Consider the following 21,715-nt stretch of genomic DNA (forward strand, 5'->3'; position numbering starts at 1 on the left):
TCATCACCTGGATGGAGGAGGCCTTCATCTCTTTGGGGAGCAGACCAGGGTGGGCAGGAAGGCTGCCTCGTCCTCCTCATTGTCATCATTGTGGGGGCAAAGACCCGCGGGCTCCAGGAAGTGGGTCATGCCCATCTGTGGGCCCCTCAGTGCCCCCATCCTGATGCCCACTTCCTGTGACGGTTCCCACGTGTGGCAGAAGGGGCCTTGCACTTGTGATTAAGCTAAGGGCCTTGGGATAGGAGATTGTTGGGGATGATCCAGGGGCCCCGTGTACTCACAATGGTCCTTAACAGATGGAAGAAGGAGGCGGGAGAGGGAGAGAGGATGAGATGTGAAGATGGAAGCAGGGATTGGAGGGATGCGATTGCTAGTTTTGAAGGGAGAGGATGTGGACACGAGGGAGGGTGCAGTGAATTGGGAGGTTGGGACTGACTTATATACACTTGTTTAGTGGCTGCTTTGCAACCCCATGGACTGTAGCCTGCCAGGCTCCTCTGTCCATGGGATTCTCCAGGCAAGAATACTGGAGTAGGTAGCCATTCCCTTCTCCAGTGGATCTTCCCAACCCAGGTATTGAACCCAAGTCTCCTGCATTGGCAGATGGATTCTTCGCTGCTGAGCCACCAGGGAAGCCCCGGCTTTGGGTAATTACCTTTAGATTACTCTGCTCCCTCCTCCCCCAGCAAAAAACCCTGATTAGAAAAAGTCATGTGAATTTTGGAGGAAAATGTCATTTATTAAACTGGTTCTTAACCTTAGAGCTCCTTGAAGATTCTGATGAAAATTACGATCCCAGTCTCATAAAAATATACATCAAAAATTTTGCATACAATTTTAGAGATTATAGGGCTTTCCTGGTAGCTCAGTTGGTAAAGAATCCGCCTACAACGCGGGAGACCTGGGTTTGATTCCTGGGTTGGGAAGATCCGCTGGAGAAGGGATAGGCTACCCACTCCAGTATTCTGGCCTGGAGAATTCCATGGACTGTGTACAATCCATGGGGTCACAAAGAGTCAGACACGACTGAGCGACTTTCACTTTCACTTTTTAGAGATACAGAGCCCCCCAAAACCTATCTATGAAGCTGTGGTGTCTGCCAGGCTTTTTCCTCTGTCGCCTCAGATGGAGAGCCCTTGTATTAGATGAATTCAGTTGAGGCTGAGTTTTTGCTTCCATAGGAAGTCGCCCTAATGGTATTTGCTGCTGCTGCTGCTAAGTCGCTTCAGTCGTGTCCGACTCTGCGCGACCCCGTAGACGGCAGCCCACCAGGCTCCACCGTCCCTGGGATTTTCCAGGCAAGAACACTGGAGTGGGTTGCCATTTTCCTTCGCCAATGCATGAAAGTGAAAAGTGAGAGTTTGCGGGGTCCTTATTTAAGGATTCATCTGTGTTTGTGTTTTGTTCTATGCATTTAGAAATGTTCTTCTGAGAAAAGGGCACAAAGGCCTGGCCCCTGTAAGAGCCAGTGGCACCTCCAGTGGTGTCTGTGGTATTACTGTCAAGGTTAAGGGCTCCTTCCTTTTCCTGGTTTTTCCCTCTGCCAGGTTTTCTTCTTCTGCTTCTCATAGGCTGGGTGTAGTCCTGGGTGTTTCTAGTAACTCTGAAGACCCCAGGGACCTCTGCTCATCAGCCTGCCTTGGGATTCACTGGCCCCGGACGTGGAGCACCAGGCTCACCCAGGCCTCCTGCTCAGCCCTTGTGTGTTAGCAGGTCCCCAGGGGGCGGGTGGGCACTTGCACGACGCGGCCTCTGGTGGACAATACCTAGGAAGGAAGGTCCTCCCCATCGGGGAGCGATGACTCAGTGCTGTTTCTGAGCACGTGGGCTGCAGTACCGAGGGATGGGGCCGGCCTGAGACACCTGCTCCCGCCTCAAACCCAGCACCTCCACCGGCCAGGGACTCCCCTCCGCCTCTGCAGCCCTCCCTGGGACGCTGCCGGAGCTTTCAGACAGCAGGTGGGAAGGTCTCAGTCCCTGGAGCTCGGCGATCTTCCGATCCACAAGCCTCCACACAGATGACTTGGGGCCGAGCTACTGACTCTGCGTTTTCTTTGCCGAGTGGGTGGGAGCCGCATCGGAAGCTGCAGTGAATGAACTCCACCAGGAGGTTTGGCTGATGCTCTGTGCTGTGTTTCTCCCGCAGCCCCGGAAGAAAAGGAGGTCATTAAAGGCCAGTATGGGAAGCTCATCGATGCTTACGGCTGCCTGGGGGAGCTCAGGCTGAAGTCCGGTGAGTACCCGCGTGGAGGGCGGCAGCTGTCACACGCTCGGGGCTATAGACTTCTAGTGTCGGGCAGAGCTTCTCTTATGTGAGTTTGGAGAGGCTGTGGGATTTAGTCGTTTTATTTCAGCTGCTACCCTCTTTTAAAATGTTTCTTTATTTCCCTGAGCCGGCTCCTCCAGGCTAGGGCAGAGGTCGAGGTGAGAGCAGCCTGGTCCTCCCCTGTTGGCACTCCTTCCCACCCTGGGCACAGAGTGGGCACAGACCTTCTCTGGGTGCCTGCCAGGATCTCAGGTCTTCCAGCCTGGTCTGGGAGGGCAGGGGCATCTCCCCAGGGGCTGGTGTGTTGTTTTACAGGGGATCTGTATTCTAGAAGGGGGTGGAGGTCAGAGGTCAGAAGCCCCTGGACCTGCTGAGTGTGTCTTGACAGAGTGGAGCTGGGATGGGGCATCATTGGCAAGGAGAGAAAAGCCACCAGCGCCTGACCATTGGGCACTGAGGGTGGGTGTGAGTGAGAGAAAGGAAAAGAGTTCCAGAACTGGGCCACATGATCCGACTGGAAAGGGCAGAGGACTCACAGGAACACGAGGGCATCCTTGCTCGGTGTAAGACGCGAGGGGCTGAACCGTCGACCCGGCTGCCTCTGGGGAGTCACAGTCTCCCCGTGAGGCCGCTCGGTCACCTCTGCACTCCTGGGCCTCGCAGGAGCCCTGATGCGATGTCGGGGCTCAGCAACCCCCTCCTTCCTCCCCTCTCTGCCGTCTGATTTACACTGTCCCTGCCCAGTGTCTCTGGTGACTTATGGGGCCAAGACCAGATCAGGCTGTGAGCTGCTCAAACGCAGGCTCTTCCCAAGCCTACATCCACACAGCAGCTGCTTTCATCTCCACATCCACACAGCAGCTGTGTTCCCTGGTCTGAGGATTTTCACAGCAGACAGAATAGCACAGTTGTTTGCCATTACTTTTCTGGCTCTTTTTTCTTTAGTCGGGTGGTTTTTTTTTTTCTCCTCTGAACTATGATGGTGATCATCTCCAAACAGTGTTTAGGAAAAACACTCAGTACCCACATGAAAAAATGCATGTATTAAATGTCTGTTTTGTGCCAGTGGCTAAGTGTACATTAGCTTCTTTAATCCTAAAAACAAGCCAACGTGATACCGTGTCTTTATTCTCCTTTTCAGTAAAGGAAACAGACTCAGAGGGTAAAAATCACTTGCCTAAGAAGCTCAGCTAGAATTCAAACCTGGATCTAGCGGCCTCTAAACACTTTTTTTCCATGAAGATGTGCTGCCTGCCAAGGGTTTCTGTAGGTTTTTTTTTTTCCCTTGCCATGATTTTTTTTTTTCCCGAGGTTATAAAAAATTCCTGCGGCCTTTCCTCAATCACGAGGATGTGAAGATGACAGCTGACCTTATGTGGTGCTTACTCTGTGCTGGGCCCAGTTTTAAGTGTTTTAATTTATTAACTCAGCTCTCCCAACAACTTGAGGTAGGAACTGGAACTGTTAGAAAGCTTAAGAGTTGTAATTCCTCTATTCCATGACACATTTTTTTATATTGTAACATCTGGGTGTTTCAGATATGTTACAGTTGTTGGCATTTTACAATTATGATTGGCAATATTTTTCTTGTGCGTAAATTAATGGTTCATTTCGCATCGGTGACTTGCCGAAAGTGGGGCAGTCCTTAAGTGGCAAGTGGGTTTTTTAAAAATTTAAATGTACTTATTTTTAATGGGAGGATAATTGCTTTGCAATGTTGTGTTGGTTTCTGCCATACAGCAACGTGAATCAGCCACGGGTATACATGTGCCCCCTCCCTCTTGAACCTGTGAAAGTGAAAGTTGCTCAGTCGTGTCCAACCCTTTGCGACCCCATGGACTTTACAGTCCATGGAATTCTCCAGGCCAGAATACTGGAGTGGGTAGCCTTTCCCTTTTCCAGGAGATCTTCCCAACCCAGGGATTGAACCCAGGTCTCCTACATTGCAGGCTGATTCTTTACCAGCTGAGCCACAAGGGAAGCCCCTTGAACCTGTGACTAGGTTTTAAACTCCTTTTTTTATGGCATCAGGGGCTGCCTTCACCAACTAGGCTGTTCTGTCCTGAAAGGGGCAGAAAGGCTAAGGTTCCAAGACCAGGGAAGTGGTACCTTGCCTGTATCCCAGGGGAAAGCTTGTCTTCCTGGGCTGAGGTTGGAGATCAGCTCTAGGAAACTGGTCCTGACTGGGAAGGCTTGCAGCCCCCACGGACAGTGTCCGAGTGAGCCAGGGTGTCTGTGGGTGCCTGGCTACGGGAGGCTCATCCCAGGGCAGGGAGTGGAGAGAGGTGACCAGCTCCCAGTGCTGCCCCAGACAAGGCCCTCTTCCCTGCCTGTGGCCCTTCACCCACCTGCTCCTCCCCCCGAGGGGGTAGCGAGCACAGCCCCTGGTCCCCAGCCATGTTTGATGTCCTCTGAACACCCCCAGCCCTGCCTGCCTGTGTCACCTTCCAGGGGGGCCTGTGAAGGCTCCCTGAGTGTAGTGAGAGTGTGTCTCACTTGGAACGTCAGGATTATCTGGCCTTTCTCAACACATTTCTGAGAGTGCCCAGGATATCTGAAGGATGTGGGCTTCCCTGGTGGCTCAGTGGTAAAGAACCCGCCTATCAATGCAGGAGACTCGGGTTCCATCCCTGGGTCGGGAAGATGCCCTGGAGGAGGACATGGCAACCCACTCCAGTAATCCTGCCTGGGGAATCCCATGGACAGAGGAGCCTGGCGGGCTACAGTCCATGGGGTCACAAAACGAGTCGGTCAGACATGATTGAGCGACTGAACAAGAGTCTGAAGGATGGAAGGACTGGGCCTTGTCATCGAGTTTTTCCAGTTCTCTTCGGTTACGCTGAGGAATGTTTGGCTTGAACTTGATTTTCTTTTCCGTCTGCAAGTCCCTATCCCAGAACTACGATGTGTTTTGTTTCTTCCCCACCTGTTGAGGGTGCTGGCAGTACAGAGTGAAATTCCAGCTTTCACCTGCCACCAGGATGACCAGACCGAGTGGGAGGTGGGCCCTGTTTTGACTCTTTTAGACTGAAGGTCTCTGTACAGAGAGAGAGACTTCCGCTCAGGTTCTTAATTAACTTGGGGCAGTTGTTCAGTTTCAGTCTACCTAAGTGAACACAGCCTTTTATGTTAGAAATTAAGAAATGTTCACAAGTTTGTAGATTTCCATGGAGAGCTCAGAGTCCCTCCTTCCTCTCTGAAATGCTAGCAGGAAGGGGACAATAAGCCCTGGAGTTGGGGCTTCCTATTGTTGTTCAGCCACTCAGTCATGTTCGACTCTTTGTGACCCCATGGTCTGCAGCACACCAGGCTTCCCTGTCATTCACCATCTCCCAAGAGCTTGCTCAAACTCATGTCCATTGAGTCGGTGATGCCATCCAATCATCTCATCCTCTGTCGCCCCTTTCTCCTCTTGTCTTCAATCTTTCCCAGCATCAGGGTCTTTTCCAATGAGTCGGCTCTTTGCATCAGATGGCCAAAGTATTGGAGCTTCAGCATCAGTCCTTCCAATGAATATAGGAAGGTTCATATAGTCAAAGCTGTGGTTTTTCCAGTAGTCATGTATGGATATGAGAGTCAGGCTTGCTGACCCATACACAATACAAGGCATAGAAAGTGAGAGTGTTGTTATAAAAAGAATTTATCCCAATGATTATAGGGATTTAACTCCCCTTTCCCCTAAGCTCTCAAGGCCTCCCTATTTCATAGCCTTGGGGGTTGAATACATTGAGGTCTCCGTTGAACTGTGTTTCCTGGAGTTGGGCAGTGCGCAGCCTGTAAAGCTGTACTTGACAGTCCTGTAAGCTTTCCACCACACAGCCCTCCTCAAGTCTAATTTCAGCTTCTCGACAGACTGACCTTCTTAGTTCATTCAATATCTTGAGGGCTGTTTTCACACCTCTAAAAGCAGGAAAACTGCCTCATCTCTATCTTACATAGTTCTGAAGATTTTTATTAATACGTGAGAAAATGAACATGGACTGAACTTGGCTACTGAGTGGGTGTGAAGGGCTGTCCTGCAGGGTTCCCTCAGGGAGAACTAGGCGTGGGGCCCAGGCTGAGTGCCTTGGGTCTGTGACCCCTGGTGGTAGTCAGCCGCGGCTGACTTCTTTGGGCAGTCACTACACGATGGACTGTCCCCGGAGGGGGACCTTTGACAGTCTTTAGGAGTCCTTTGAGATTCAGAAAATGCAGTATTCTCTAGCAAGTCTTGAAAGGAAACGGCCATCAGTCTTAATAATTTAACTCTTATACCCAGTGGTGGGCTGGTCATCGTCTTAATAATTTAACTCTTACACCCAGTGGTGGGCCGGTCATTATTTGGCGTCCGGCTCTCTGGTGGGGAATCCCTGACGGTTTGTGTTTGTCAGGTTCCGTCATGTAAGTGTATCCACCGTGGGTGGTTTCAGGCCAGGATGGAATTGGGATGCGCTGTGCTCAGCCGGCTCCCGGAAGCTGGTGAAAGTAGCCAGCACACCGCTGCCTTCACGGCGCTTGTGTTCTCGGCAGGGAGGAGACAGATACCTGGTGGATCCAGGTATTCAGGATTCTGAGCTCGCTGGTAAGGGGCGGGGGGCTCGGACTCCTCCAGCCACAGCTGCTGACTTCACAGGTGGGGAAGCATCGGCTCCCAGGTCCTCTGTTCATAGATCTGAGGGTATCCCGGACCCGCAGTCAAGAGGGAGGATGGTGTGTAGGCACCCACGGTTGAGATCCCTCATACCTGGCTGGGGAGAGAACTCTTAGGCTGAGCAAACAGAGAAATTCCAACGCAGAACACGCCTGGCACCATCTCTGAATGAACCATTGTGTGTGCTGGTGACTCATGGTGGCCCCGGCGCCCGACCTTCCCGGCCAGATGACGAGTGGCCTCGGCTGGATGAAACTCGGGACCTGTCCCTGCAGGGCTTGGAATTTCTCCCAGACAGCTCTGACTTGGAGCTGGGCTTTGAAGATGGCTCTCTTGAGGGAGAGGATTTCTAAATTGAGGTTTTGGAGGTTTTTACAAATTGTGATGAAATATACATAAGATAGGGCTTCCCAGGTTGCTCAGATGGTAAAGAATCTGCCTGCAATGCAGGAGACCCGGGTTCAATCTTCGGGCCAGGAAGATCCCCTGGAGAAGGGAATGGCAGCCCACTCCAGTGGGATTCTCTTGCTGGGAGAACCCCATGGACAGAGGAGCCTGCTGGGTTACAGCCCATGAGATTGCAAAGAGTTGGACATGACTGAGCACCTAACATATATAAGATAATAAAATTTACCATTTTTAAAAACTACTTATTTATTTATCTATTTGGCTGCTCCTGGTCTTAGTTATGGCATGCGAGATCTTTGATCTTGGTTGTGGCTTGCAGGATCTTTGGTTGTGATCCTGCAATCAGATCCTGAGAGATCTGATTCCTTGACCAGGCCTCTTGCATTGAGAGCGTGGCATCTTAGCCACTGGACCACCAGTGAAAGTGAAAGTCACTCAGTCATGTCCAACTCTTTCCGACCCCGTGGACTATATTCGGTCCATGGAATTTTACAGGCCAGAATAGTGGAACGGGTAGCCAGCCGTTCCCTTCTCCAGGGGATCTTCCAACCCAGGGGTCGAACTCAGGTCTCCCACATTGCAGGCACGTTCTTTACCAGCTGAGCCACAAGGGAGGTCCCTCAAAGTTACCATTTTAACCATTTAAGCATTACAGGTCAGTGGCATGAAGGCCATTCATGTTCTTGAGCAGTTATCACCACCGTCCATCTCTGCTGCTGCTGCTAAGTCGCTTCAGTCATGTCCGACTCTGTGTGACCCCATAGACGGCAGCCCACCAGGCTCCCCCGTCCCTGGGATTCTCCAGGCAAGAACACTGGAGTGGGTTGCCATTTCCTTCTCCAATGTAGGAAAGTGAAAAGTGAAAGTGAAGCCTCTCAGTCATGTCCGACTCTTTGAGACCCTATGGATTGCAGCCCACCAGGCTCCTCCGTCCATGGGATTTTCCAGGCAAGAGTACTGGAGTGGGGTGCCATTGCCTTCTCTGACCGTCCATCTCTAGAACATTTTTTATCATCTCAAACTGAAACCCTATCCCAGTTAACCTGTATATATAATTTGCTCAGTCATGTCCCACTCTTTCGAGACCCCATGGACTGTAGCCCACCAGGCTCCTCTCTCCATGTAACTTTCCAGGCAAGAATACTGGAGCGGGGTTGCCATTTCCCACTCCAGGGGATCTTCCTGACCCAGGGATCGAACCCTGTATCTCCTGCATTGGCAGGCGGATTCTTTACTCCTTGAGCCACCTGGGAAGCACATATTTATATCGAGGTAGTTGCAATCCACTGCCCCACCCTGCTCACCCAGGCTGCCTCTGTGTGGGTATGGCCCTCCTGGTTCTGGTGTAGATGTCTTTTTGGTCTGTGACCCATTTCTTGCCCTCGCCAACACCTCACCTGACTCTGGCCAGCATCCTCTAACCCAGGCATGGTCTTGCTGCTGCTGGAGCCCTGGAACCAGAGAGTTGGAGCTGAAAGGGATGGGAGCCCATCTGGTGCCCAGAGATGGCCTGAGGCCCCACAGGCCGCTGAAAGGCGTGCGGAGCCCTATCTTCTCAGGCCAAGGTCAGCCTGACTTTTGTCTTTGCCTTGTTTTCAAGATCCTATCTGGTTTCAAGGCCCTGGACTCAGCCTTGGCTGATGACGTCTGAGATCCCCAGCCCCCAATCACTACCCCCCGCCCCCCCATGGCCCATTTCATTTCCGGGCTGTGAGAAAATTGATCCTGAGTTACTGAAAACACAGCTGGGATCCCATGCTCAAGGTGACCTCAGAGAGGATTTCTCCCTCGCCTGGGGCAGGCGAGTCTCGCCAGCCTGTTTTACCCCTGGAGACACCTTCTGTGTGGGCTCAGGGGCCGCTCTTAAACAGATGGGGGGACATGGTGATGCCAGGACTGACTGACCCCTGCCAGGCTGAGGGGCCGTTTTCTTGGGGTCACGGAGACTGTGAGCACGGACGTGGTTAGATCTGAGGAAAACAACTTCCGCTCCTCAGCGCCTCCCGGTCATCAGTTTGCCTGAGAATGTCCTGGGATGTGGAGCTGGCTTCTCACCCTCCCTGCTCCACCCATAACCACCCTTCTGCTGTCTTATTTCGCACAGCATCTCAGCATGCTGTGTTGTTCCAGACGTAAATGCCTCTAGGTTGCCAAACAAAGGGACAAGTCAGAATATTGTCAGCGGTTGGGCAAGTCAGTCACCTCAATGACTAGGTGACAGATTTGTTGACAAGTCAGATGACAGTCAATTGTTTTCTTTCCACAAAATGGAAGAAGTAAGTGGGGTGTCAGCTGACAGCATTAACAGCGCTGTGTCAATAATTCATTGTGATTTCTTTATTTCTTGCCATGTAACTCAGAAGGACTTTGAAGAATTGAGTGACGTTTCTCTAATGAAGCCCTTTCTGTTCCCATCTGTTTATCAATGCGAACAAGGTTCCTCAGCGTTTACATCTATAAAAATGAAAAATAGAACCGGAATTGGAATCTAGTTTCATTCCACCAATAAATACGTGTCCATGAACGAGAAATACCACTCGTCTCGTTAAGAGAAGCCTTTCCAGCAAATCTTTACTTTTTATGTTAAATGATCGTTTAACAAAAATGTTTTGTTTACACCATTTGACCAATCTCTACTGAAAATCATTGTAGGGATGACTCAAGCCCGAAGAAAAACTTTTTAAAGACTCGGAACTTTAGGATCAAAGTGCTGTACAGTATGATCGAGTGACGCACAGAATGTAACATTAGGATGAAATTCTGTGGGGAAAGTGGACGGCAAATAGGAGTAAAAATCCCATCTGTTCAAGAAGATCTTGTTCATGATTCCTTAAAAAAAATACATGATGATGAATATAAATCACCACCTGGATTCCTCTGGATGCTGGTATGGAGGCCCACAACAGTTTTATTTTTACATGTCAATATTTAGCACATGCTGGAAAATATATTACTCACAACCATTTAAACTAATGATGAAAACTTCTGGTGTCAATTTGAAAATGAGCGAGGGGAGCATTGGCCAACCACAATTCTTAGACAACAGCTGAAGTGGTTGAAGGCCACCCGCCCGCAGGGCTGGACGGAGCCTGGGCCGAGGTGAGACCCATGTTTGCATCTTGGGTCCAACAGAGATGAGCCGTGCACTGGACAGGCAGTTCCGCTCCTCGAGGGCCAGTCCCCAAGTCTAGAACAGCGGTGCTGTAAGACAGGTTGGCTGTACTTCTGCCAAGGACACGGTCAGGAGCCCCCAGCCCTGGAACCAGACTTGGCTTGAGTGACTTTCCTGGGGTGGGCTAGAAAGTGGCTTTGAATCCCAGCTCCCCGCTGTGCTGCCTTGGGCAGGCTACTCACCCTCCCTGTGCCTCCATCTCCCTGCCTGTAAAATGGGACCTCCTGGTTGAGGGTGCTGGGAGCAGGTTTGTGGAGTGGTGCCTGGCACACGGTAAGCATCCCTGAGAACCGAGTGTCACTAAAGCATCTGCTTCCAGCTTGCTCCCACGCAGCGGCTCTTTCCTGCATCTTTCCCGAGCCCCTCGGCCCAGGACTCGGGAGCCTGCCTCCTCAGTGGTGATGGCTCTTCCCCTTGCGCTCATTTATTTCAAGAGCCTTTTCACGCCTGCTGTCGCACGCCCGCCCCGAGCCTCCCCCGGGCCGCTGCCCTGCACAGAAAGTGCCTGCTGTCTTCAGAGCAACCTGGGACTCCTGCCAGGGACTCGGTCCCCCCACGCAGAGGCTGTTGAGGAAGTGGGGCTAGAAACCCACTGCACGACTGCACGACGCGGGTGTAGAGAGAGAGGAGAATTTCCAATCCTCCCCCGGGACCCGCCCCCTTCCGGTGGGACCCGCCCCTTCCGGAGTCCAGTCTCCGGCTCCCAGCCTCAACCACTGGGCTGTCATCTGGCCCGTGCGAGTGGACGGTTCTTGAACTCCGCCTTGCCCGTGCTGAGCCCACGGAAGGAGGCAGATGAGATGCTTGCGCGCTGGTTCTAGCACAGGCCGTCAGCCGCACACAAACCCCAGCTGTTTTCCAGAAAGGACACTGGTTCTCCTTAAGAGACTCGGCCCCTGACTCCTGTCACTGTCCACAGCCATAACCACCTTATTCCTGCTGCTGTTAAGTTGCTTCAGTCGTGTCCGACTCTGTGTGACCCCATAGACGGCCTTATTCTTATGTTGTTTCAAAGTGGTTTCCCCGGCTTCCCTAGTGGCTCAGTGGGAAAGAATCTGCCTGCCAAGGCAGGAGACTCAGGTTCGAGCCTTCGTCTGGGATGATCCCACAGGCCGCAGAGCAGCTAAGCCCGTGTGCTGTAACTCCCAAAGCCCCCATGCCCTGGAACCTGTGCTCTGCAATGAAAAGCCCACACTGCAGCAAAAATCCAGCACAGCCAGAAATACAGAATGAATAAAGGTTTCCTGATCACATGACCGGAGAGGTGGTATGTGACCTCTTCCCCTACCCCCGAAGCCTATTGGAGTGGGTGACCTATTTATTGAATGAAGGGGTCTTTAATGAAACCTGACGTCCCCTGGCCCCCAGCAGTGCTGTCTTCCTGTTAAGTGCTGTCTTCAGGGTCTCAGCGGAGTGTCCAGAGATCTGAGAACGCTGACCACCACGGCTCCAGACGGTGACCACAGGTCATCCGGAGTAGGTCTTGGTAGGAGCGAGTCCCTTAAACCTTGGTGGGACGAGGATTCTGGCCGGCTTGCCGGAATCACGCCAGCCCCTCGAGGCCAGCTACCCACCGAGTTGTCTCCTGGGCCTTCTCCTGAAATAGAGGACGGTGGGTCAGTGTCCCCACCGTCCCCGCCCCCAGCGCGTGTCTTCGAGCACCTTTGTGTGCCTGGACCTGCTGCAACCTGGGGACGTGGAACAGAAAAAGCCGTGGGTGGTGTGGTGGGGTCCCCAGAAGGGGGGTGTCTCTCCTCCTGCGAACAACAGGGTCCGCAGTGGTTGGGGTAGCCTTTCACGGGGAGGGGGCGAGGGGGCTTGAGCTGCTGTCTCATTGGCCTATTTAGGACGTTTTCATCAAACACTTGCTGTGTGAAGTGCCGGCTTGCCGGGATATGACAACCAAACAGAGTCTGTCCCTAAGGAACCCCCAGTCGGCTGGGGGATACGTGCACGGAAGGAGGCTGTTAGCTTTGTATGTGATGAGAACTAAGAGGGAACATCTGAGTGCTCCTCGCAGTGTCTAAGGGGCACCTGGTGGTGTCTCAGGAGAGCAGGGAAGGCTCCCCAGAGGAGGTGCTGCCGACTTGACCCCAGAAGGGTGGAGAGGAGTTCTCCTGGGAAGGGCGTGGGGTGGGTGGAGACATCAAGGAGGCCCCAGCTGGTCTAGAGGGTGGGGGCAGGAAGGTGAGTGGGAAGGAAGGCCTTGCTGGCAGAAGTCCAGGGGTGCAAGGGTGCTTTGGGGAGCCACAGAGACAGCCCATAAGAGCGGCTGGACTCTGTGTGCTGCGTGGTGGGGAGAGGCGAAGTCGGTCTGAAATCAGGCCGCTCTGTTAGTGGCGCTTGGAGGACGGGGCCCTGGGGGTTTGTGGGGAGGGTGGATTTGAGAGGCTTGGGGTGTGGACTGGGCAGGCTGCAGGCAGTATGTCAGGCTTGGGGGTGGGGGAGGACCCACCTGGAACCCCTAGGCTTGTTAAGAGTAGGCTGCTGGCCCCGCCCCCGAGGCCTGGTGGGGTGGGGCTGAGAGTTCCAGTTTTTAACAGGCTGCAGGTGGCTCTCTTGCTGGTGGGCCGGGCCGGCTTTGGGCTCGGGTGGCAGGCGGATCCCTCAGCTGAAGGCGGGGTGCTGGGAGGTGAGGGAGAGAACAGGAAGTCCATCTCGTGGTTGCGGCTGTCGGTCACCCGTGTCACCGCCTGCGATCCTCAGTCCCCGTGTCTCACTTGCCTTCCAGGTGGCACCTCCCTGAGCTTCCTGGTTCTGGTGACAGGCTGCACATCTGTGGGCAGAATCCCAGAGGCCGAGATCTACAAAATCACCGCCACCGACTTTTACCCTCTCCAGGAAGAGGCCAAGGAGGAGGACCGCCTCACGGCCTTGCGGAAGATCCTCAACTCGGGGGTCTTCTACTTCTCCTGGCCCAACGATGGGTCTTGCTTCGACCTCACCGTCCGGGCGCAGAAGCAGGGTGACGACAGCTCCGAGTGGGGGAATTCCTTCTTCTGGTGAGGCCCTGGTCCTCTGCCCCCGGCTCACACGGAGGGCGGGCTCTGATGAGCACCTGCATCTTCTGTCTCTTAGCATCATCCCCGGGCACGTGGGTTACCTGTGGGAGCTGTGATTGGTGCCCACGCTCTCTGCACAATGAGAGGAAAACTAGCCCCCGCTGGAATCAGGGAGGGTGTTCAAGGTGGTCTTATGTAGACTCTGGAAGGAAAATCTGCTCCGTAACTAAGGAGCACAGTGCCGGCATCTGCCGGTGCTCCCTGAGCGCCTGGGCCTGTGCTCAGCGCCTCCCCTGGGCCCCTCAGTTCTCGTGGTGATCCTCCAGCGGACAGACATTTGTAAAGCAAGCGCTCTTCTAAGTTCTCTGTGGGTCGTAACTCACATACTCCTCATAGGAAACAATGAGGTAGGGTCTGTTTTTCCCATTTTACAGGTGAGGAGACTGAGGCTTGAATGAGGCAGGGAATTTGAACCCAGGCATCCTGGCTCCAGGTCCCACGCTGTTAATCCCACAGCCAAACCTGTCGGTTTCAGCGGCAGAGCCGAGTCATCCTGCCGAGGTGATGGGCGGTAATGGGCCCCTTCGGAGACCACGGGCGTGGATGCCCCTCAGTGTCAGTTGTCACCCCTTGTCAGCCCCGGGGCTCATGACCTTTGACAGGTCCCGTGGAAGACCCGGGGTGGGGCCTGGTGATTTGCATACAATGGAGCTGCTCCCTTCAGACTTACCCGGAGGTTCGAGTCAGAAGCAGAAGAGATGGAAGTCCTGCTGTAGGAATTGTTCAGAGACGCCTCACAGGACTGTGTGTTCTTGGCTCCAGTGCTGGCCTCTGGGGCCTTTCCCGCCCTGAGTCAGGGCGGATGAGGCATCTTTGTGCCCTCTGTTTGTTCCTTCCTCCCTTTGCCCAAACAGAGGAGGTCACAGGTTTCATCACCTGTAAGTGTACTTTCCTTGGCTCTTGGGACCCCACAAGCGAGCTCCTGACTCCACTTGGACAAAGAGGGGTTCACGGTGTCCTTGTATATGTGCGTGCTGCCTGTCCCCCAGATCCCCTTAGGTTCTCTGGTGATGTGGGGTTTGGGGGGGCAGTAGTGTGCTCAGACTTCAAGGACGTGAATCTTGTTAAAAATGCAGATTCTGATTGAGCAGGACTGGGCTGGGTCCCGAGACTCTGCCTTTCCAGCAAGCGGCCGACGGTGGCGCCAGGGCCGCTGGTTCAAGGACCACACTCCGGATATCAGGTCCAGCGGATGGTGTGTCTGAATCCCTAGCTCCGTTTTGCGGATGTCTGTGCTCCTGAAGGGAGCCAAGCTCAGGGACGCAGGGGCTGTGGATTATGAAGGAGTCTTTGTTAGGCCACGGGGCCATTTTCAGCCGGGACTGCCTGATGAGCTGAGGCTAGAGGTCTCGGAAGCTGTAACAAGCCTTGAATGCCTGGGGAGTCTGTGTCACCCTTTGTACCTACCTACTGTTCCCAGGGCTCCTTGTGCCAGCTCTGTGGTTGGAGATTTGAGGTACACAGGGAAGAGAAAGACAAAGCAGGGAGTCACCCAGTGAAGACTGAGAGGGACTTGGGAAGGGGGAGGCCCCAGGTGGACTCTGGACTGCCTCCAATTGGCCAGGAGAAGCCAGCCCTGGACGGTGCGTGGTGTTTGGGCTCAGGGCGGCACCTGTGCAGCTCACCACAACTGAGTCAGGCCCGGCTGCATGGTCACGGGCTTGATTGCCTGAACCCACCATTAGGGGTGCTGGGTTCAAGATCTGAGCCCACATCTGGAGTCAGATGGGGTCAGCAATAGACGCGGCTGGTGCATGAGAGTGGGGGTTTGGTGGGTGAAGGCGTTTTTCTGGGTGGTTACTTTTCCCCGTCGATAACTGCTTCCCGGTACAATCAAATCCTGGAAGGAGATGCAAGCTCTTTTCCTTTATAGGTATGGGTTTCTTCTTTCAGGGTTATGAGCTGTCCTACAGGGGGTCAGGCCAGTGTGACTACAACAGGGATTGTTTAGAGTTGTCTGTTTAGCAGAAGGTTGCTTTGACCCCTGATGACTGATGGCAGCCATCACGTATGGCTGGAAGACCCTGGAACATTCTGGAGACCTTCCCTTGATGCAGATTTAATACATGGGTTACTAAAGTTGATTTAGTGCAGATGTGAGAATTGGACCATAACGAAGGCTGAGCACCAAAGAATTGATGCTTTTAAACTATGATGCTGGAGAAGACTCTTGAGAGTCCCTTGGACAGCAAGGAGATCCAACCAGTCAATCCTAAAAGAAATCAACCCTGAATATTCATTGGAAGGATTGATGCTGGAGCTCCAGTACTCTGGCCACCTAATGCAAAGCTCTGACTCATTGGAAAAGACTCTGATGCTGGGAAAGATTGAGGGCAGGAGGAGAAGGGGGTGACAGAGGATGAGGTGGTTGGATGGCATCACTGACTCGATGGACATGAGTTTGAGCAAGCTCGGGGAGATGGCGATGGACAGGGAAGCCTGGTGTGCTGCAGTCCATGGGGTTGCAAGGAGTCAGACACGACTGAGCCACTGAACAACAACAAAGTTGGTTTATCAGCTGAATTTCAGAGAGGGATTCAGAAGAGGGGAAGGTGTTTTTGTAAAGTGATGCTTCGAGCTCATTATTCCTCAGCAGCCCAGCGCCCTGTGTGAGAGCTCAGACATGGCCCTGCTTCCCGGGGGGCGGTGTGTCCCTTAGTGCCCACGTGGCCATGTCAGGGAGGAGGCTGGCCTGAGAGTGGGGAGCGGCTGCTCTTGCCGCTTGGAGAAGCCACCTGGGATGTCAGAGCTCACAGCACACTTCTCCAGAAACGCGGGCGCTGCGTCTTTGATGAGGGCTCAGGGCAGGAGTGGTGCTACCTTTTTAAATACACCGTGATCTAGATGAGCTCGCTACACGGTGGGGGTCCCTGCCTCTGGGGGAGCATGTGAAGGACCTCAGAACTGCACAGCTCGGGTTCCCTGGGTGAAGCGTGTAGAGTCTGGAAGCAGCCTGAGGTTCGTACCACCCCCAAGCCCCACTTCTCAGCCATCACCTGCTCAGTAAGCTCCCGTGGGTGTCGGGGAGGTGAGTGAGACATGAGAGCCGGTGTGACTATGTGCGGGGGCAGCTCTATAGTTAGGGCCTTTGGCAGGAGAGGCTTGGGCTGAAGAGCACAGCTTCCATGCCACGCGTACCTGGTTCTGTGACCTTGGGCAAATGTTTCTCCTCTGTGCCTCAGTTTCTTCATCTGTAAAATGGGGTGAATGATAATGCCTATACATAGGCTGATACAAGGATGAAATGGGTCGATCCATCCCAAAGCACTTAGAATGGAGCTTGGTTCCCTTTCTAAATGCTGGCTGTTATCCCATGAAGATCATGGACGCCAGAGACCCAGAACCATCCACTTGGTTTGGGGAGGAAGTACTGGAACTTTTAAGTTTTATGTTCATCTCATCCTTTTTATTTAATTCCCATTGCTTTGTAATACTCTCATCATGTTCACCTTGTGGAATCTGTATCTAATTTAAATAAGCATGCACGTATTTAATTATTTTTATCATTTGTCGTTTATCATTATTCTTTCATCATAAAACATGATTAAATTGTTACTGAAGGGATTTATATTCAAAAACTGAAGAGGGCACTGATGTAAACAGAAGCTCCTCTGTGGTTCCCTGAAAGCCCAGCGACTGGCTGACACCTGCACCTGCATGCCATCACTGATGCTGACGCCCGGGAGTAGCCCTTTCCCACTGCCTGTGTCCTGGTGGCCCTGCCGTTTGTGGTGCCCCTAGAGCACGTGAACGTCCTTGCTGTGTGTCCCGAGTGTGGAGTCCACGGGGCGTGTGCAGTGCAGGAATACGGCCCCCAGGCATCGCCCCTGCTTGCTACGAGTGCAGTGTTTCCTGGAGGGTGTGAGGCGGCCTGAGTCACTGTGGCCTCCGTTTTGCAGGAACCAGCTGCTGCACGTGCCCCTGAGGCAGCAACAGGTGAACTGCTGTGACTGGCTGCTGAAGGTCATCTGCGGGGTGGTGGCCATCCGCACGGTGTATGCCTCTCACAAGCAGGCCAAGGCCTGCCTCATCTCCCGCATCAGCTGCGAGCGTGCTGGCGCTCGCTTCCACACCCGCGGCGTGAACGACGACGGCCACGTGTCCAACTTCGTGGAGACGGAGCAGGTCAGTGCCCAGGCCAGCCCGGGGTCCCCGGTGGCTCAGAGTGGATGCACCCACGCAAATGTGTTTCCACTCAGGGTGTTGGGGGCAGTTTCTGATGATCGTGGCTCCTCACTCTCCCAGGAAGGAGGACAGAAAGTGTCCCTGGGGCTGTGTCTGCAAGCGTGGCCTCTGGTTTGCACGGTGTTCTCCTGATTCTCTTCTCATGCTGGAAAAACATGGCTTACCTGGGGTAATTGCAGCTAAAAAACAGCAGGAATTTTTGCTGCAATCAGGAAGGGTGGTGGTTATTCAGAGAGCAGCTGATGGATGAACCAATAGGATTTTTTTTTTTTTTGAACCAATAGGATTTGAAAATTTTTTAAAGACAAAAGTAAATAGATGAATGGGCTTCCCAGGTGGCTCAGTGGTAAAGAATGTGCCTGCAGTGCAGGAGACGTGGGTTTGATCCCTGGGTTGGGAAGATCCCCTTGCAGAAGGAAATAGCAATTCACTCCAGTATTCTTGCCTGGAGAATCCCACGGACAGAGGAGCTGGCGGGCTATAGTCCATGGGGTCATGAAAGAGTTGGACATGGCTTAGCAACTAAACAGGAAACAATAAAAGTAGATGAGTAATGGAAGGATGAGAGAAGAAAGTTATTTTTCATTCTTGATCTCCTGAGGCTTCATCCTAGAAGCAAGTCTTAGCAGCTAAGGTTTGTGAAAGTTCCGTGTTGGGCATCAGTTGCTTTCAGTTCTATGGAGTAGAATCATCTGCTTAATCTCTTACTGACTTCATCCCCCTAACTTCTGTTCTCATTCCCAGAGATGCTTTATTTATTTATGTTTTTTGCTAACATGCAATTTGTAGGATGATACCACCATGTAGACTGGCAGTGGAGTCAGTCATAAAGGAAAGCCCACGAACGGCGCGTGTGCGGTGTTGCCATGCGTGTCAAGCTGCAAACAGCCCGTGTTTAGTTAGTGGAGATGTGACTTCGCATCCCCTCTTACTGCTGCAGCTGCACCAGGTGGTTTCTACCAGGACTTGAGCGGTTTAATTCAGCACAGGTTTGAGTCCCTGCCCTTGGTGTGTGAGCTGCTCCTGCCTGGGCTTTCCGAAGGCACAGTTCGGGGGAGGGTCCTCTAGGGGTCAGATGCTGAGTAGGAGGACCTCAATCAGCAGCCTGAAGATGAGTGACAGGGGCAGTTTCTTGCCTGTGACTTCTGTTTTCCCACTGTCTGCTCTCCTGGACATAGATGAGGCTGGTGAATGAACACCTGGTTTAAAATGACAGAGGATGGGCCTTCACTGGGTGGTCCGGTAGCAAAGACCCTGCACTCCCAACTCGGGGCCTGGGTTCGATCCCTGGTTAGGGGACTAGATCCCACGTGCCGCAACTATGACCAGGCACACCCAAATAAATATTTTTTAAAAACTGAGAGAGGAAACGTGGCCCCCATCTCCTCTCTTATAACCACGAGGTTTTTAAAATATATATGTTTGTTTGTTTTTGGCTGCCTCGGGTCATATTAGTCATGGCGTGTGGCTCCTCATTCGGCACGTGGGCTTCTCTGGGTTTGCAGGTGTTTCTCTCTAGTTGCAGCATACTGGCTTAGTTGCCCTGAGACATGTGGGATCTGAGTTCCCCAACCAGGGATTGAACCCGCGTCCCCTGTATTGGAAGGCGGACTCTTAACCACTGGACCACCAGGGAAGTCCCTCAACCAGCTTTTGTTTTTTTAATTGGTGCCCCATCTACTGTATCTTGTCAAGGAAGTCATCGGGAAAGCACTGCCCCCCGGCTCACTGTCCGTTCCTGAAAGATAAGACATTTAAACACTGAAAATGTCAAGAAGATGGTGGTACTTGCCTGGAGCTGTTGTAACAAGTACCACAAATTGCGGGGTGGGGGAGTTAGGGGGTGAGGGTGCTTAAAGCAGCTGAAATGCATCGTCTCTCAGTTTTGGAAGCCAGAGTCCGAAATCAGGGCGTGGGCAGGGTCGTGCTCCTTCTGGAGCCTCTGGGGGAGGGTCCACCTCTCCTTGTCCAGCTTCAGGTGGCCCAGCCGTAGCAGCATCGCGCCAGTCTCTGTCCTGGTGTCCAGAACAGGGAAGCCAGAAAAGGGAGGTGTTTTCAAACCACCCACTCCTGCCACTCCTCCATGTGGCTCCTCCCCTTTCCAGGACACCAGGCACGTTGGACGATGGTGTCCTACCCCAACCTGACCGTGCTTACCTAATTGTGCCCGCAGTGCCTCTTCTGCCCAAATCAGGTCACGTTCACAGTGCTGGGGGTTAGGACGTCAGCATATCCTTTGTGGGTGGGGGGACACAATTCAGTCCGTTGCAAGAGCACCATCTGACCTTAGCAGATTAGGACTCTGCTTTAAATGCAGTACACTTAGGTGTATGAGAAATCCCTATGGTCGTTGCTTTTCTCATTTCTCTACACACAGGGCTTGAGCCTCTGCTCTTTGTTTCATCTAAGGTGCCTGGTGACTTGCGTTGGTACCCCCGTGGGCCCAGTTTCTGGGCTCAGAGGCAGGGACCTGGTCGCCTCCAGTACTGCGTGGCAGCCCAGCAAGGCTTTAGAGATGACCGCACCTGCCCCACGGCTCCTGGTGTCTGCAGCCCAGTGATTTCATTTTCACAGACCCAGATGGGGCAGGAGGTCGTGGGCTGGCAGCCAGGGCAGTTCCTCGTGGGGCGTGTTCATCCCAGGCTGCTCCGCAAGGGCCCCGTGCTCTCCACCATGGAAGGGAGGAGCCGGGGATGGTTCACGCCCATCGGGGGCCCCCCACCCCTGAACAGCCTGACTGCCCTGGCATGTGGGGGAGAAGGGGACCCCGGAGAGGAGTCAGTTCCCAGAGCTGATGCCAGGAGCATCCTCGTTGGCAACCGGATGCACATCTTGAGTTTGATGGTGACCCTACCGGCTGAGGATGCCACAGGAAGGAAACAAGCCAGCTGGCCCCTCGTGGGCAGGCGTCTGCATCTCGGGGGTGTCTCCCAGGGTGAGTGGTCAGTGTTCAGCTGCAAACCTCCTGCCTGGAGAGAGACGAGAAAGATAGCAGAGCAAGCGGGGGCAGGGAGAGGTCTGTGTGTTAGGAGGAGCCTGAAGGAAGACAAGGTGTTGCCTGCTTGCTGACCTGGCATTTAGAGAAACGGCAGGGTCTGAAACCCCACATCCGCACCCAAGGGGGGCAGGCGGCGGCTCTGCTTGGTACTGAGCCTGAGGCAGGAAGGCGCCCTAACTCCGGCGGCTCAGCCCCTTGTGATGCCAGTGGGTCACCTCCAGCCTGTGTCCCCTGCTAATGGGCTGGGAGGCGTCAGCCCCTAGGCGTCAGGAAGGCGGCTCCCATAGCAGGCGCCTGAGGGTGGTTAACGGGCCGCGGTGCCCCCGTTGTCCAGACAAGAGATGGGGCGAGATGGAGCCGGCTAGATCCCTGATGTGGAGACAGCAAATGGGCTTCTCCTGAGTCAGACTCTTGGGAAGCCAGAAAAGGGAGGTGTTCTCAAACCACCCACTCCTGCCTTTTATGTTTTTTCTCTCAGAGGAAAGAACAGTCTTTCTCCGTCAAGGCAGGCTATGTGTGTGTGCACTTTGTGGGTAGGGGGCTTTTGTTCGGGGGGGCGGGGGGCACGCCGGCATATGTATGCTGTGAACATGCTTGTGTGCACACATGTATACGTTCTGTGTGCATTTGTGCTCTGGATACGCATTAGCATGCAGGTGCGGATGGCATCTTGGTCTCCCTGGCGACAGGGAGGAAGCGTCTGGAGTCTTGGCCGCTCAGCTGGAAGACCTGCCTGGTGGGTATGCTCTGCCACCGTGACTCAGCCCAGAAAGTCCCCTTGTCTACCCAAAGAAAGCAAAAGCTAAAGCTAAATATTTGGCTCCTGAAGATAAGGCCACTGATTAATGAGGGAGGTCGGGAGGGACGTGAGTGCAGACCTGGAAAGAACTGGTTTGCAAACTGTTGAGGTCCTTTAATGGACGGGAACCTGGTGGTCAGAGTCAACGATAAGAAAGTAAAGGAGAGAAAGAGGCTGATATTCCTTGGTTTATGC

General features: G+C 53.3%; 1 protein-coding gene across 1 annotated transcript in view; it reads left to right on the forward strand.

Moving 5' to 3' along the window:
• SYNJ2 (synaptojanin 2) overlaps positions 1 to 21,715 on the forward strand; it is a 112,573-nt gene that overhangs the window by 37,762 nt on the left and 53,096 nt on the right. The window contains exons 2-4 of the mRNA XM_070376959.1: positions 2,147 to 2,233; positions 13,208 to 13,478; positions 17,438 to 17,663. Coding sequence (XP_070233060.1) covers positions 2,147 to 2,233; positions 13,208 to 13,478; positions 17,438 to 17,663 — 584 coding nt within the window. The remainder of the gene's footprint in view (positions 1 to 2,146; positions 2,234 to 13,207; positions 13,479 to 17,437; positions 17,664 to 21,715) is intronic.

Source organism: Bos mutus, chromosome 9, assembly GCF_027580195.1.
Source record: "Bos mutus isolate GX-2022 chromosome 9, NWIPB_WYAK_1.1, whole genome shotgun sequence".
In the NCBI taxonomy this organism is placed as follows: Eukaryota; Metazoa; Chordata; class Mammalia; order Artiodactyla; family Bovidae; genus Bos; species Bos mutus.